An 18368-nucleotide genomic window follows, 5' to 3' on the forward strand; every position below is an offset into this window, starting at 1 on the left:
AGGCTAGCTTGTGGAGCGGACGTCGGGAGCGCTGCGGGGCGGTTGGTGACCTCTCAGAGTATGCGGTGAACGGTGCGTCCTGCCTTCGCTGCCCAGACGTAGCAAAAGTGCAGTCCATCCAGGTGAATGTCTTACTGCCCCAGAAAGCCTCCACCCTTCCCTGTCAGACGCTCCAGTATTTTGTCTGGTTGGAGACCGGCTCTGTGGGTTCCCCGGCTACCAGGGCCAGACCCGCATGGGCCACTGGGACTTGTAGTCCCCGGGACCTGGCCCACCCATTAGTCATCCCCTTGGGAATTAATCGGGTTGAGAACAACTCTATTATATAGCTTTCGAGAGCACTGGTTGATTTACTTTGAATCCGGGACCGTATTATTTATTGAGTCCCTACTGTGTGATGAACACCTTGCTAGGATTGGTGGAGGGTAGAAGAAGATGAGTTCATGCCCCAGCCCACTGTAGGTAAGCAAGTGGCCTTGTAAGGTAGACTGTAATGAACAAAAACTACGTATTATTAGTGCTAGTGGAGGTCCCAGAAGGACCGGAGTCAGAAAAAAATTTCCTGGAAGATGTGGGGCTTGAATCCGGCTTTGAAATGTGGAATGCTCTAGATTACGGGAGAAGCTGGAAAAATCAAATGATGGAATTGCGGGGAGTATAAAGAAGAGTTTGGTCTGGGTATAGTTGAAGGTTTATGAGAGAGTGGTGAGCAAGGCTTAGGTGGGGAAGTGGACACAAGCGTCTTTTGCCCTCACTTACAGAAAGGGCCTTTGTTTCGAGTTTCTCTCCAGTGGAGACTATAAGTACAGGCACCCAAGATACATCTTCAGGTTTAAATAAAAGATAACACCACAGGACTTACTTGTGTCCCGTTTCTGGACCTCATGGCCCTTGTTGCTCTATGAATTAATACATTTTTATCAATCCTATGATGAACTTGTGGGTAGCAAAATTACATTGCATTGTGTGTTGGATATAATGTTTCAAAATATACTACAGTTTTTATAATTTGTTTTGTCACTTATTCAATTTTTTTAAATTTTATTTTATTTATTTTATTTTTGGCTGCATTGGGTCTTCGTTGCTGCATGCGGGCTTTTCTCTGGTTGCTGTGAGTGGGGACTACTCTTCGTTGCAGTGCGTGGCTTTCCCATTGTGGTGGCTTCTCTTGTTGCAGAGCACGGGCTCTAGGCGTGCGGGCTTCAGTCATTGTGGCACGTGGGCTTAGCAGTTGTGGCTCACGGGCTCTAGAGCACAGGCTCAGTAGTCGTGGTGCACGGGCTTAGTTGTTCCTCGGCATGTGGGATCTTCCCGGACCAGGGATAGAGTCCCGTGTCCCCTGCATTGGCAGGCTGATTCTTAACCACTGCACCATTAGGGAAGCCCTCAATTTTTATATACCAGAAGTTTCAAGGGAAGTGGATCCAGTCTTTCTTGATCTACAGAAGCAGGTTGTGATGATTTCCGACTTAGTCCTGAGAGCAGTGGATGATTTAGTTTTGATGCCTTTCAAAGATGTGTACAAATTCACAGATCAGAAAATTCTTTGTCAGACTGTCGGTTCCTAGGTTTTCAGTTTAGAAAATAAGATCACAGTTAACTGAAAGATATTAATTTTCAAACTTAGGTAATGGAACACCTGGAAATCTTGATCGTTTTCATGAAACACTGTGAAATAATGCTGTGTTACACTTAATTGTGGAATATTTTGGTTAAGTTCCACCTTTTCCATATCCCAGTACCAGTAAAGGGTAGCTGGTGACATGTATTTAATAAATTTTAATTTGAAAAAGTGCTATCCATTGCTTTAATTTTATCATAACTTTGAACAAGACTAATTTTTTGGCATAGCATCCCCATTCAAATCAAATGGGAGAACATGATTTGTCAAACATTGCTATAAGGGAGTTCAGAAAAGGTTCATGATACTATGTGACAATAAATGAACAAAGATAAAGATGAAACTGGGTTTTGGACTGAATTCTGTTCTGCTAAGGAAGAAAAGTGGATTAATACATTTGAAGTTATTTTCAACAAGAGCTGGGGAAAAACTGAAGGAAAAACAAATTTCTAGTTAGTTCATACTTAACCAAAGAAATATTATTAGATACCAGAATATGCATTTTGTGATCATTTCATACACTAGAGATTTTCCTGTAATTTTGTTCTGCTAACACTCCTGAAACCAAGTGGCAGGTGGTTGAATGTTAAATTTACACGCAACATAGAATAGGCTTTAGGAAATTTTATTTCAGCAATCACCATAGTGATAAAGGCATTGCTGGATGTATTTGCAGAACCCAGAGATTTCTACATGCTAAGCAAGAGGCAAACTTTTATACTTATAAAACACTTACAAAAAATTGCCTTCTGTTTGGTATGGACCAGAAAAGGTTGAATGAATTACTTCACTTTAATTCTCAGGCTTTGACTGTGGACCTCCAGTTCATCTGATACAAAAATAGCTAATCTTCAATTTCCTTGTCTTTTAGAAAAAGCTGTAACTACAAGAATTGTAAATTAGCAATATCCTTGAAGAAAATATTGGATTTAACTGTTGGAGCCAGTTTTTTAATACAGAAAGTTGAATTTCTGTAAGAAGGTAGAAGTCTGAGTCATAATTTTTCCTTGCTTCCGCATGTGATTTTTCGATAGGGCAAATGCAATTTTCATCCAGATCTTCAATTTTATCTACTATTTTGCCTGTAATCATTTATTTAGTATTTATTATAGTATTTATGAGACGATAAATAAACTAGTTTAGAAACATCTACAGGTCTGCAAAAAACGTGATTAATAATTTCTTCTACAATAAGATATTTATTTAATAATTTATTATAATTTAACTATCTATAGGATGTGTCACTGTTAATGTTTTCCCTAGCTTTAGCAGATAAAATTTGCAGGTGTAGGCATCAGTAAGCCAGGTACTGATTTGAAGTTCATTTTTCATTTTAGAAGTTCTTGCAGAGTGGAAAGTAAATTCAAACTTCTCTTTTCCCAACATTCTATTCCTGTTGTGTCCATTCTTGGTATGTTGGTGGGAAAAATCTTAAAGGTGTTGATTCTTTTCAAGAGTCATGGAATCAATCTCTTAAATGCTTTTTTTACTGAGTAAACAAAGGAGTTAGCTAACTTAGAACTGGTTCTCTTCTGCTCCAAGTCAGTTCAGTATTGTTAATCACTTTTTGGACCTCTCACCTTAATGTCCCGTAAGCAGCCTCTGAAAACTGAACTCTTTAACTCCTTCCCCAATTATATTCGACAATACACAGAATGATACTACCTCTCAGTTACTCAAGCCCAAACCTTAGAGTCCTTGATTTCTCCCTCACTTTGTCCTACGCATCTAGTTGCTCACCAAATTCTGTGAATTCTACCTCTTAACTGAATCTCCATCTTCCATTCCCGCTTCCACTTTTGGATTCAGATCTCCAGAATCTCTCATCAGGACTATTATAATGGCTTCTTTACTAGTTTTCCTGCCTCCAGGGAATATCTCTTTGTTTAATCAGATTTTTTTCTCACTGTAAAGTTTTATACTTTTTTTTGGGGGGGAGGGTCCCAAATATTTTCATTGAAGTTATTCCTATGTATTTTGAAAAAGTTTTGTATTGCTGTTATGAAAGTGATTTCTATTATATTTCTAGCATATAGGAAAGCTGGTAACTTTGCCATACATTCTCTTGTATTCTGCCACTTATCAACTTTCTCATTTTTTCTAAAGTTTTTTGATTGAATGTCTTGGAGTTTCTATGTATAAAACCTACCCTCTACAAAAGAATCCGTTTGTTGTCTCCTTTCCAATAGTTTTACCTCTAACTCTTTTACATGTCTTATTGGACTAACTAGAATTTCTATTGAATACTAAAGGTGATCAACAACTAAATACTAAAGGCAATAGTGTGTTTCTTTGTTTAGTTTTTAGTTAAATTAAAAAATTTAAATAGCATGTTTATCTCAAGCATCAAAATAATTGTTTTCTCTCAGTAATATGATATATAATTCTTAAAAATATTTCTTATTTATTTAGAAGGTGGAAATGAAAGAACCATCATGAAAAAGATTTCAAAGAGAAAAGAAGATATTTTTAGAAAAGTAAGGTATTAATGGAGTTTATAAGGATTTTGATTATACTAAATAGCTCAATTGTAAATGTAGGAGAATCTTGAAAAAATGTGATATATTTGGTTCTATATACAAATCGTATAGTTCATATGTTAAAAAATAATAAGAGAGTTTACAGATTAGTTATACTCTTTGGTCTGTCAATTATGTAATAAAGTATTAGAGGTGAGTTATTTATATATTTATTTATCTATTTATTCCCTTATTTAAATATTTATTTCTCTGTTCTCTCAACCAGCTAACAATCCATTTCCTGCTTTGCTAAAAAAAAAAAAAAAAGTTTTTCTTTTTTAAATCAATGAATGAGTGAAACATTTTTAGGACTGGTATCTACGTGTCACCTAGAGTAAGTGCAATTAAGATTCATGTTTTATTCCTGCCTTCTAGATGGGGATGGGAAGTTATGAAAAGTATATCCAGAATGCTGGGTGAGATTATTGGGAATTGAAGGAGACATCTATCAATCACTTGCTGGGGTTAATGTCCCATCACACCTTCAAGGGTTACTGTCTCCTTGGTCAAGAGTGAAGTTAGGTATTTTTAATTTTGTTGAGGAAAATACTGAAGGCTTAGTAAGAACAGAACATCTTAGTTCATACTGACCTTACTCAGTAGTTCTTAAGTGTGGTACAGGAACCACTGTACCACAGTGGTTGGATTTGGAGTTCTTTCAGAAGGTCTATAGACTAAGCTCTTACTGTGATCATGTCAGTATACCCTGCTTTGACTTTTGACACGAATCCATGTTTTTACTGTGATTGGAAATCTGATGTGTGTCTGCTTGCTCTTCCCATTCCAACTGCACATTAGTTTGGTTAGCATGTACAGTTGTTATTTAAGGAGTCTTTTGCTATTCTATTTTTTCAACTTAAAATGAAAAACTTATCCATATTGTTCTAAAAAAAAACATTTAACGTTGCTAGTATGGTTTAATTTTAGAATATTGAGGTTTAAAAAGTGGTAAAAGGGGCTTCCCTGGTGGCGCGGTGGTTGAGAGTCCACCTGCCGATGCAGGGGACACGGGTTTGTGCCCCGGTCTGGGAGGATCCCACATGCTGTGGAGCGGCTGGGCCCGTGAGCCATGGCCGCTGAGCCTGTGCGTCCGGAGCCTGTGCTCCACAATGGGAGAGGCCACAACAGTGAGAGGCCTGCGTAATGCAAAAAAAAAAAAAAAAAAAAAAAAAAGTGGTAAAAGAAATAAATGCTCATTTTAAAATATTGAATTTTTGATAATGGTAGTACATTCAATTAGAAATACCAGTAGGCAACTAGAAATATGGTGTTCAGGAGAGCAGTCAAGGTTGGAGACAGATTTGGGAAGCCATGGGAATCCATGCACTCTCCAAATTCTTGGAATGTGCCCACATTTAGGCTATGAGGAGAAGTGTGACCAAGAAAGGATACAAGGAATAAGTGGCCAGAGAGGTATAAGGGTAGAGGAAAAGGATATAGAAAGCTTTTAGAAAGTTATCAGATGCTACAGAGTACTCAAGTAATAGCTAACATTGATATAGTGTTGAGTTTCAAAGTATTTTCATATGTTTGATCTCATTTGACCCTCCTAAAAGGTATATGAAGTAGGCAGGTATATGAACACCAACAACTATCTACTGGATTTTATCATTAAAAGGTTCTTTTTGATATTACAGAGAGCAATTTTTTAATCAAAAAATCTATCATATATAAAGAGCTCATACCCATTGATAAAAGGATGAAATTTAAGAAAACAGGCAAAGGATTTGAATTGTCATTTTAAAGGAGATGACTTTCAAAGGGCTGATAAACCTATGAAAAGACGTTAAATGCCAAAACAAAAAGATACAAGGTAACGCTTCCCCCCTTTTTTTTGCAGATGTCAGAAGACACAGATAACATTGCAGTAGAAGAAAATGTAGACAGGCATCTCCAGAAAGGTTCTCAATAAGTATACCACAGCTCTAATACTGTTGGACTTTATTTTTAAAAGATATAAATGACTAATCCTATCCCAGGGTTTCATTTGGGAACACAGTTTCTTAAGGGATAAGTTCAAACAGAACTAAACTTCCTATATAATACAAGTGGGTATAAGGAAATAATGGTAAAGTCAGTGCATGTAATAAAACTAAGTTTTGTTTGCTCTCTCTCTCTCTCTGCAAACATGGAGAATCTTCTCGTTCTTCAGACTATGTTACACCATAAGATACAGAGATATAGAACCTGTTTCAGGAAGTTTCCAGGTCTCAGGGAGAAAAGTATATAAATAATGGTTGACTCCTGCTTCACTTATCCAGCAAATATTTATTAAGCACCTACTATGTGCCATCTGTCATTCTAAGTTCTGGGAATAGAGTATAAACAAACCAACTAATAATTCTTAAATTTTATCATGGAATACTGCAATTAAGAATGAAGATTCTCATGGCCTATACTGATTTAGCTTTATGCTTACCCTTTATTTCCACCATTTTCTATTTAACCTTTAACTACTCAAAGGCAGGGAGAAGAAAAAGAAAACTACAAGGCAAAATGACCAGTAGGTCCTCCATTTTCTATTGTACCTAGGACTGCATAACCCCTGTCTTTCTCAGTCCATACAGTAGATCATCTGGTGGATGAGAAGAAAATAACATGAGGCTTGGAGGACACATAGCAGCTGGAGCCTTCTTTATACCCAGCAAGACTGTTTCATTTCCTCTAAGAGCTGGCGGTATTATACTGAATTTACAAAACTGACATAAGTAGTTAGAATGGATGCTTGGAGACTTACCTCTCTTTTTTTCAGATTCCTTCCTCTTCAGTTTAATCAAGTTGAAGTAAACTGGTTTTGATATTTGTATATTCTGTGGACTACAGAGCACTTTATATAGAATATTACTGTTTTCATTGATTTTTTTCCTAAAAGGAAAAAGATAAAGGTTTGCTTACCTGAACTTTTTTTTTTTTTTTTTTTTAGCCTCACTACAAAATTCAGTCCTGACCATGCATGAGTATTTATTCCAGATGGAAGAGGGGGAAGTTTCTAAGCTTTATTTTCTAGGTTCTAAGCTCTCATGGGGCAATGACCCAGTCTTCATAATTGTCATGATCCAAAGAAATGCATGCTATTTAGCTATTTAATAAGTACTTTTGATGCTGTAGCTGTTTAATTATTATAAGAAAGTATCATGAACTCCATATTATGTTGGCTTCTTGATAGATTTAAATGTGGAAGAAAATCAAGACATAATAGAAACTCTGAGAGGCAAAGTAAGAGAAAAGCTAAAAAATGCCAAGGTAATATTATTTTTTCTTTCCTATTTTCAAATTTACTGTTTAAATCAACATATATCATGATAAACTTTTCTTTATCAAAAAGAGCTAAAATTCTATTTTAATATAGCTCCTTAAATCCAAAAAGCTTCAAGTTATTTTCCATGCTTTCTATTTCCAAACTTGAAGCCAAGAAAAGTTAAGTGATTTGGTTATGGTAACTAAATTTGACATCTCAGGAGAAAACATGTATATACTTTTTAAAAGAAAAACATTGAGAAGTCTTTGTTTTTATCCATTTTGGACAAAAGACTTATGAACATGATTATGTCTATATCTGTGAACATTAAGTTTTCCATACTATTTATTTACATTGTGTTTCAGATTAATCAAGGCAAAAAATCTTCAACTCAGCTTCTCATTGATAATAAGATATATCAGTGGTCTAAGGTGAATAACTTTTTTTAAAAAACTTTTTAGAACAGATTTATTGAGGTGTACTTTACATAGCAAAAATTCATCCATTTTAAGCATATGATTCAATGATTTTTAGTAAATTTACAGAATATATAATCAACATTATAATCCAATTTTAGACCATTTTGTCACTCCAAAAAGATCTCTCATGCCAATATTTAATCACTCTCTATTTCTACTTGACATTATTTCTTATCTTAAAAAATTATAATAAAATATTATAGGTGATCCCCGAATTACAGATTTTGTTCTGAAATACAATGTGTAATCACATATTTGAAACTTCAAATGACAAAATCACTCACATCTTGGGCGAACTGCATTATTTAGAGTAAAGGCTAAGCAGCTTTAACAAAAAGATTCAAAGTAAAATGTCTTAATTAAGATAGAAGTTTTATTTCTCTCTAGTGTAATAGATAAGTAGTCCAGGCTACTAGGAGAGTTCTGCCATCTTCAACACTTAGTTTCCATCTCTGAGTCCAATGGCAAAGCTACTGTGTCTTCATTTGCTAACCAAAGGGGAGGGAGGAGGAAGAGAGCCATAGGATTGCAGATTGATCTCTTACAGGACAAGACCTGAAAATTGCACACATTATTTCCACTAAAGGAATGTGGGAAACAATGTCTCGGTATCCAGCTAAAAGTAAGTTCTATTATTAGAAATGGGAGAAAAGACAGCAATGAACAACTAGTCATTTCTGCCATAAGCAATGAGAGTATTTAAAAAATACTCTCAAATTTTAAAATGTAAGGAGTGTATCTCGGGTTTGTAAAAAACTCATCTTTGTCTTCTCTGCAGGGTCCCTCTTGGGTGCTTAGTAAAAATTAATTAAATTTAATAGTAAAAGCAGACTAAAAAAAGATGATTGTATACATGTTGTTCATTCAACAAATGAATAAAAATGAGCCTAACTTGGATTTAATTTAACTATGAATAGTAAAAAATTGGAAGTTTATCAAGATAAGTCCACTGAATATCAAGAAAAGAGGTAAAAAGGAAGAGAAATTGGCTTCTAAGAGTTTCCATTACAAACTACTAGGAAGGGATATCTGCTCAGGAAGTTGAGGATTTTAGCAAATGATTTTTCAATGAGCAGAGACAGAGGGAAGTAAAAGTATATATGGACAGTTTATATATCAGTATTGTTGAAAGGTACATAACTTTTAAAGTTAATGGGACAGCGATATTGTAGATACAAACAGGATGTAGGATAAGCTTTTGTATTTTACATATTTTTGAATTCTTCAGTTCCTAGGAACTAGCAGATTTCCTCCTTTCTTCTTTCTTTCCCTCCCTCCCTCCCTCCCTCCCTCTCTCTCTCTCTCCCTTCCTTCCTTCCTCCCTCCCTCCTTCCCTCCCTCCCTTCCTTCCTTCGATTCCTCTCTCAAACCTCTCTAAACAGTTCATTAAACGTGTGTGACAAAGAAGTGATAGGTGATTTATAATTGAAAGATTCAGACTTTACAGTATTGAAAAATGAGAGCCTACTTACAAGCAAGTTCATCACTAAGAATATGCCACTTTAATACTTTTTATTATCTCTAAGTTCACAAAAGATTATTGGTGGGGTGGGGTGGTACTTGTATGTGAGTGCATTCATACATGAGAGCACCCAAAAACAGGGAGAGAAAAGAGTTTGCCCTGAGTCCACATTTTGATCTAACTGTAAGGTAATGCTCTCAATACTCTGACTAGAGTGAAGAGATAGATTGGGAAGATGGAGAAGATTTGGACCCTATATTTTAATTTTTTAATTTAAGAAATTTTCTAATTGAGATATAATTGACACATTATATTACTTTCAAGTGTACAACATAAGGATTCAATATTTGCATATATTGGGAAACCATCACCACAATAAGTCTAGTTAACATTTGTCACCATATATAGTTGCAAAAAAAAAAGCTTTTTTTTCTTGTGATGAGGACTTTTAAGTTTTACTCTCTTGACAACTTTCAATATGCAATATAGCATTATTAACTAGTCACCGTGCTGCACATTATATCCCCAAGACTTATTTTATAGCTGGAAGTTTGTACCTTTTGACCCCCTTCACCCATTTTGCCTACTGCCTCCTGCACCCCCTGCCTCTGTTCACCACCAGTCTGTTCTCTGTATCTGTGAGCTTGATTTTTTGTTTTGCTTTTTTAAATTTCATCGATAAGTGAGATCATATGGTATTTGTCTTTCTCTGTCTGACTTATTTCACTTAGCATAATGCTCTCAAGGGCCATCCATTTTGTCACAAATGGCAAGATTTCATTCTTTTTATGGCTGAATAGTACTCCATTGTGTGTGTGTGTGTGTGTGTGTGTGTATCTTTGTCCATTCATTGGTTGATGGACACTTAAGTTGTTTCCATACCTTGGCTATTGGAAATAATGCTGCAATTTTATTGTTTTTTTTTTTTAAATCACAGTTACCGGACCTTAAAAACAAAACAAAATACAAAAATAATTCATGAGCCAAACAGACTCAAAGTTAAATATTAACTTGATACTATCTCTCCTACTGCTTTTTGTTCTTGAATAAGATACAGTTACTATTACCATATTACAGAAAACTACTTCTTTCCCTTAAAAGCAGAAAAAGCTCTCACTTCAACACTGAATACTGGTTTTCCATTGTTTAACCTGCAGACTGAAGTCTCACTGGATGAAGGTCTTTCGTGTTTTATTCTGAGTGGTGAAGAAGACTCAACTTTAGGCCAGTCTGCAGAGCAGGTTGGATTTGTTTCCCTTCCTCCTACATCCTCATTCTCAGGAAAAATAACTCTTTATTAAAGGCATAGAATGAAATACTTGATGGGAGGTGAAATTTTTATTATTGAGCTGCCTTCTCTTTGAATTGAGAAGCTGTTCATAATAATAATTCCTAACATTTATTGAGTGCTTACTGGATGCCCAGTGATATGCTAAATTTTTAATGTGGATTATCTCATTCAATCCTCATAATAACCCTGTGAGGTAGGCATTATTATCATCTCTGTTTTATAGGTGAGGAAATAGGCACACAGGGGTAAGAACTGATAGAGCCGGGAAGTACAGGCTATCGGCTCCAAAGCCTGTGTTTTCTTTTGTTCTTCCTGTTCATTTCTCCAAGTGCCCACGTTGTCCTCTGTAATCTCTATTACTCTTCATTGATTCCCCATTCTTCATCCCTCCTTGTACAATCCCAGACCCTTCTAATTTCTGTCAGTTCTTCCCAAACTCTTCAGCCCACTGTTATTCTAGGGCCGTCCTTTCCTCCAGTCCTAATCAGTCTCACTAGTCTTTCTCGTCTCCTGATTTGTCAGTCTCATTGGTCTCCCTTCTGCTCCTATTCCTCTCAACTTTCTCCATTCCTCTCTACCTTCAGATCTCTCTACAGTTTCCTTGAGCCCCCTCCTGTATTTCCAGAGTTCTACCCAGTATCTTCTGACACCTCCCAGTCATTTCCAAATCCTTCAGGTCCTCCTTCTGAATTTCTCTTGGACCCCGCTTTGCCTTTCTACTTATTTCTCAGTCTCTTCCATTCCCCTTTCTTTGTATCCTGTATCCTGCTCCAGTCTTTACGTTCCTTTTGTTGTTGTTTGTTCCACAGAAAAGAACTTTATCTTCAAAAAATATAACAAATTTATTATATACATTATAAAACTTAATGCAGAAAACCATGAGGAAGAAAATAAAAATCATGTGACATCCCACTGCTCTGAGATAAACCACTATTACCATTTTTTCATACTGTTCTCTATGCTTATACCCATATATGCACACGCTGACTTTTATATAAATAGAATCACAGTATAGCAATTCCATTTTTCCAATTGCTCAGCCAAACCTTGGTGTCATCCTTGGATCCTCTTTTACTCCCATGCCTCATATCCAGTTTGTCACAAATCCTGTTGGTTTTACCTTCAAAGTATCCAAACCACTTCCAGAACCCAGCCCACTTTTCATCACCTCCCCTGGCACAGCCTAGTCTATGCGGCCGTAACCTCTCATCCAGATCATTGCCATAGTCTCCCTTTATTTTTACTATTGCCCCAACGGTCTATTTGGTATACCATACAGTAGTCAGAGTGATTCTGTTAAAATCTAAGACAGAACATTTTTTTTTAACACCTTCTAATGGTTTCCTATCTCAAAAAAAAGCTGAAGTCCTTATAGGGCCTTCCACGGCCCCCTTAGTACCTCTCTGACTTCCTTTCTCACTAGTTTCCCCTTCTCCCACCCAACTCCGGCCATACTGGCCTCCTTCCTGTTCCTGCCTCAGGGACTTTGTACCTTTTAACTGTCTAGAAATCTCTTCTCTTATCCTCATGCTCTCTCCCTCACTACCTTTGGGTCTCTGTTCAAATGACACATAATTTAAAATACTGTGCCTGAAAACCTTATGTAATAGTACCCCCCAATCCCCCAACCCCCCATCCCAGTATTCTCTAGCCACTTATCTTGCATCATTTTTCTTTATGGCATTTATCACCACCTCGCATGTACTTCTGTCTCTTTGTTTATTTTCTTCCTTGAACATATCAGGCACTCCATATTTGAGTGAATATTGAATAAATGAGTATCAAACATGCACATGCTCTGCCAAGTCACTTGATACCCCAGAATCCCACGATATGGGTTAAGGAGTGGACTTTTCAGGGGAAACGAGAAGGTCCACCCAGCTGAGTGCACCAGGACGCAGCGCTGTGGTTATGGCTGCTTTTCCTTCTCACAGGGAAGACATGAGAGAAATTAGGTCAGTGGGGCAAGTAGACTGGGCACAAGGAAGTCCAGGCTTGGATGTGGGTTGTTTAGAGAAGTTGTTTGGAAAAGCCATCTGCCCTGCACCTGGTAAATTTGGGGACAATGGGAATCTACTGTCCTCATCACAGGGAGGAGAAAGCTACTGTTTTGTGGGAGGCTGTGTGTGACTGTGGCTCCTTCCTACTGGGAGAAAGGGGAGACTCTCTCTCTCTCTCTCTCTCTCTCTCTTTTTTTTTTTTTTTTAACCACACCGTATTCAGGTGCATTCATTTAGACTTATGCATGGAAAATTAGGTGGTTGCCTTCTGACCGCATGCTTCCTGTCACACAGCAGCTAACAGCACAGACACTGGTCTGCTGTGAGCTGCATAGTGAAGACCAGGAAGGTGATTATATTGGTTGAGATCATAGCTTGTCTCAGGCTAAACATATGGGTAGCTGTAGTGGGGTAGGATTCATGAAAGAGACCTACATGGTTATAAATAAAAGGCTGGGATCCAAGATGAGAGCCTGACATGACTCAGCCATCAGGGCAGACCTCAGCTCTGAAGGCAGGTTAAAAGCCCTGGCCCACACCAGGGGTGCGGTGAAAGTAGCTTGGTAATGGGACCTCCAGCAGGAGCAAAGAGCCCCTCTTTGTCTATGATTGGAATATTCAAAGAGATCCCCTATGTGAAGATCCCCCAAATCTTGCTCCTAGGTGCCAGTGTCATATCTTGTTTGACTTCCGAAAATGATGCCACAAAGATTTCTAGATATAAAATACTTTCTTGATTTCATGACAGGGATATAGGGAAGGTATGATGATGTGATGACTTGATGTGAACCTAGGTGATGCTTAACCATGTTACTCACTTAATTTTGTCAGAGTTGATCAAGGCCATCTACTGTTATCTATTCAATGAAATTCTGTTATTAATTCTTTTAATTTAATTATTTACCCCTAAATGTATGTTTTTGAAAATTAAGGGGTTTTTATTTGCATGACTCACATACTCTGTCTCCTTCTCTGTTTCAACATATGTAGATTTTAAGTTAGACAACTAAAGTCATCCAAAATAAATTGGTAATATTTTTTGTGAAGAGACTCATATAAAATTTCTGATATAATATAAAAGTATACATTTTTATATTTAGTAATACATCTGTTTCAATACCTACATTCAGATTGTTTGTAACTTTTATATATCATATTTCAGAAATGTATCATAATCAATCACACTGCCACAGACTTCTATTTGTATCTTTACTTTTCTTTCTTTTTTTTCTTAAATATCATCCAGAAAACAGCATGACTACTCCACATCACCTTAGGTAGTACTTCTTTCTGAATGGTGGAAAAAAATGGGGCTGAAGACCACATGGCTTGATGTCTCTAGACTTTGCCCTGCACTGTGAATTCTCAACAGTTGAAATATCATAGTCCAATATTTCAGAACATTTTCCATAGGAGAGGAGAGACTTGAATTGTAGTTCTTTTTCAGTAGTCTTTCATTGAGAATTTCAATGAAGGGCTATAGAAAAATCATATTTTATAATATTAAGCCTTAAGTGAGTTCCTCTGTGTTCAATGAAATTTCATTGTCACACAGTTTCAGCTTGAACTTGAACTGGGTGGCATAGATCAGAAAGACTTCACAGCAAGCTTCTAGTACCTTTCATTTGTCTGCCTGTTAATCATTGAGGACAAACACATATACTTATTTTTCTTTTTGGTATTCAACAGAGATCAGTAAATGATAGTTACCACAAACACTTTTCACTTGGTGATAATTTACAAAACTTTGCTGAGGGCCGAGATGAAGATTTTATGGAAGAAGTCGTTTTCCTAGATTTACTTGAAGTAAAGGCTGCCGATTATGAAGATGATCAAGAACAAGTAAAAAAACAACAGGCAAATATTTGCAGATGACATGATACTATACATAGAGAATCCTAAAGATTCTACCAGAAAATCCTGGCCTGGGAAAAAGTCAAGACTTCTTAATGATCAGCACCCTCAAGTGATGTATAATCGTTCTCAATGGTGAAAAACTGAAAACATTTCCACTAAGATCAGGAATAAGACAAGGTTGCCCACTCTCACCACTATTATTCAACATAGTTTTGGAAGTTTTAGCCACAGCAATCAGAGAAGAAAAAGATATAAAGGGAATCCAAATTGGAAAAGAAGAAGTAAAACTGTCACTGTTTGCAGATGACATGATACTATACATAGAGAATCCTAAAGATTCTACCAGAAAAGTACTAGAGCTAATCAATAAATTTGGTAAAGTAGCAGGATACAAAATTAATGCACAGAAATCTCTTGCATTCCTATACACTAATGATGAAAAATCTGAAAGAGAGATAAAGGAAACATTCCCATTTACCACTGCAACAAAAAGAATAAAATACCTAGGAATAAACCTACCTAAGGAGACAAAAGACCTGTATGCAGAAAACCAGAATACACTGATGAAAGAAATTAAAGATGATACAAACAGATGGAGAGATATACCATGTTCTTGGATTGGAAGAATCAATATATTGAAAATGACTATACTACCCAAAGCAATCTACAGATTCAGTGCAATCCCTATCAAACTACCAATTCCATTTTTCACAGAACTAGAAAAAAAATTTCACAATTTGTATGGAAACACAAAAGACCCCAAACAGCCAAAGCAATCTTGAGAACGAAAAACAGAGCTGGAGGAATCAGGCTCCCTGACTTCAGACTATACTACAAAGCTACAGTAATCAAGACAGTATGGTACTGGCACAAAAACAGAAATATAGATCAATGGAACAGGACAGAAAGCCCAGAGATAAACCCACGCACATATGGTCACCTTATCTTTGATAAAGAAGGCAGGAATGTACAGTGGAGAAAGGACAGCCTCTTCAATAAGTGGTGCTTGGAAAACTGGACAGCTACATGCAAAAGAATGAAATTAGAACACTTCCTAACACCATACACAAAAATAAACTCAAAATGGATTAAAGACCTAAATGGAAGGCCAGACACTATAAAACTCTTAGAGGAAAACATAGGCAGAACACTCTATGACATAAATCACAGCAAGATCCTTTTTGACCCACCTCCTACAGAAATGGAAATAAAAACAAAAATAAACAAATGGGACCTAATGAAACTTAAAAGCTTTTGCACAGCAAAGGAAAACATAAGATGAAAAGACAGCCGTCAGAATGGGAGAAAATATTTGCAAACGAAGCAACTGACAGAGGATTAATCTCCAAAATATACAAGCAGCTCATGCAGCTCAATATCAAAAAAACAAACAACCCAATTCAAAAATGAGCAGAAGACCTAAATAGACATTTCTCCAAAGAAAACAGATTGCCAACAAACACATGAAAGGATGCTCAACATCACTAATCATTAGAGAAATGCAAATCAAAACTACAATGAGGTCTCACCTCACACCAGTCAGAATGGCCATCATCAAAAAATCTACAAACAATAAATGCTGGAGAGGGTATGGAGAAAAGGGAACCCTTCTGCACTGTTGGTGGGAATGTAAATTGCTACAGCCACTATGGAGAACAGTATGGAGGTTCCTTAAAAAGCTAAAAATAGAACTACCATACGACCCAGCAATCCCACTATTGGGCATATACCCTGAGAAAACCATAATTCAAAAAGAGTCATGTACCACAATGTTCATTGCAGCACTGTTTACAATAGCCAGGACATGGAAGCAACCTAATGTCCATTGACAGATGAATGGATAATGAAGATGTGGCACATATATTCAATGGAATATTAGCCGTAAAAAGAAACGAAATTATTTGTAGTGAAGTGGATGGACCTATAGTCTGCCAAACAGAGCGAAGTAAGTCACAAAGAGAAAAACTAATACTGTATGCTAACACATATATATGGAATCTAAAAAAGAAAAAAAAAAAGATTCTGATGAACCTAGGGGCAGGTTGGGAATAAAGACGCAGATGTAGAGAATGGACTTGAGGACACGGGGAGGGGAAAGGGTAAGCTGGGACGAAGTGAGAGAGTGGCATTGACATATATACACTACCAAATGTAAAAAGATAGCTAGTGGGAAGCAGCTGCATAGCACAGGGAGAACAGCTCGGTGCTTTGTGGCCAATTAGAGGGGTGGGATAGGGAGGGTGGGAGGGAGACACAAAAGCAAGGGGATATGGGGATATATGTATACATATAGCTGATTCACTTTGTTATGCAGCAGAAACTAACACAGCATTGTAAAGTAATGATACTCCAATAAAGTTGTTTAAAAAAAAAATGGCTCAAAGATAGTCTGCTTAGGTGGAAAAAACCTAAAGGAAAATTTTAGATAGATTAAAAGAGACCTTGTTTTGAAGGGGGAGAAAAGCCAGATGACAGCAAAGACAGAATTCTTCCTGCCCTCTTCCTTTTAGCTTACCCAGCACTGGCAGGCCTTAGTAACACAGCATATTAACAATTTGGATAAGAAGGGACTGTAGCAGGGAGAAAAACAGGGATCTTTATAGAAACTATTGAATATTTACATTAAAAACGTGCCTAGACTTATCCCACAAAGGTATATTTCAGTCATAGTAAAAGAGAGGTTTTAGGTTTAAACATACATGAAAAGCAAAAATTACAATTTAAAATAGGTGATTCATTAGCCTTCTTCAGCTTCTCAGTGTCAAAGGAATATTTTAGAAGAGACTATCTGTAAGTAACGTAATCCATTGATTTGCTGCTATACCAGAATGATTCTGCTATTCTCTTTAACTTCATAATCTAAAAAATAAATAGGCAAGTGTAGCTGTGGTCCTGATTCTTCCTGCAGCTTGAAGAGGGGCCTATAAAATATGTCCCACCTTCTTTCATGCAAGATGCATCCTTCTGTTAAGGACCTTAACCCTCTATGTACTTTACCATGTTGCACCATGCAATGATTCTGCCCACTTTCACCATTTGACTGTTGGTAAAAAAGTATATTTTACTCTTTTCCACGAAGTTTGAATCCTGTTTTATCTCTGATTATAATTAACACTTGTTTCTGCAAGATTAGCAAAATGATGACAATTGACGAATTCTGTAATGGGCACATGGATGTGTGTTGCATTATTCTACTTTGTGTTTGAAAATTCTCATAATAAAAAGTTAAAAATAACTTGTTTCTATTTAGACCTCTCTGTCCAGATGATAATCGAAGAATATATCCTTCAAATGGATTTAACTGCAGGAGACAGAGCAGATTCACACCATATTCTTCACAGGGACTTCCATCTTCATGCGTACTCCTAAAAGGTGGTTCGGTTGACTAATGTAAGGTAAAAATCCAAGAGGTACAGAATAGCACAGAAAGTCATATTTTTAAGCTACTGATTATAAATATGTATGCCTGTATACTGATGAGCTTTAGAGAGAGCGTTATGATTTACCATCAGAGAAAAGTTCAATTGGTATTGAGTCGTTCACTTTACAAACAGCCCACCATTTACCTATCTTTGCCCCTTTTTCATTGTTACTTGGCCAAAAATCATTTCATAATAGAAAATTTAAGTTGTATGTCAAAAGGCAACTTGTGTTATTACAAAATGAGCCATCTACATTTTTTAACATATTTAAGAGTATTTATAAATATAAGGAAACTAACAGTGTGGAGCATATATAATTGTTGCTTTTTCAAAATCAGAAATCTAATTTATTGAGGCTGTACTTTTAGTTACATATGCTAATGAATTGCATTTCTGGTTGTAAACTTTGTAAAAAATAATTTCCTTGTGATTCATTTTTTTTCATTTTACAAATAATTCTTGTGTGCATATGGCAAGAG

The 18368-nt window shown here is 36.5% G+C and overlaps 1 protein-coding gene across 1 annotated transcript; it reads left to right on the top strand.

Moving 5' to 3' along the window:
• The first annotated feature begins 16 nt into the window (after positions 1-16).
• On the top strand, positions 17-15695 carry LOC101330413 (protein CC2D2B homolog). Its single transcript, XM_073794151.1, has 5 exons — positions 17-122; positions 5981-6041; positions 7307-7383; positions 10477-10560; positions 14300-15695. The coding sequence occupies exons 2-5, from the start codon at positions 5981-5983 to the stop codon at positions 14483-14485; spliced, it is 408 nt and encodes a 135-aa protein (XP_073650252.1). The 5' UTR covers positions 17-122; the 3' UTR covers positions 14486-15695.
• Positions 15696-18368: the final 2673 nt, after the last annotated feature.

The sequence above is a fragment of the Tursiops truncatus genome, chromosome 16, assembly GCF_011762595.2.
Source record: "Tursiops truncatus isolate mTurTru1 chromosome 16, mTurTru1.mat.Y, whole genome shotgun sequence".
Taxonomy (NCBI): Eukaryota; Metazoa; Chordata; class Mammalia; order Artiodactyla; family Delphinidae; genus Tursiops; species Tursiops truncatus.

What these genes read in the sequence shown, in the direction of transcription:
- LOC101330413 (XM_073794151.1), top strand. Translation starts at nt 5,981, where the DNA reads ATGTCAGAAGACACAGATAACATTGCAGTAGAAGAAAATGTAGACAGG. An exon ending in AGACAGGCATCTCCAGAAAG is followed by an intron (nt 6,042 to 7,306) that starts GTTCTCAATAAG and finishes GCTTCTTGATAG; the next exon opens with ATTTAAATGTGGAAGAAAAT. An exon ending in TAGGCCAGTCTGCAGAGCAG is followed by an intron (nt 10,561 to 14,299) that starts GTTGGATTTGTT and finishes GGTATTCAACAG; the next exon opens with AGATCAGTAAATGATAGTTA.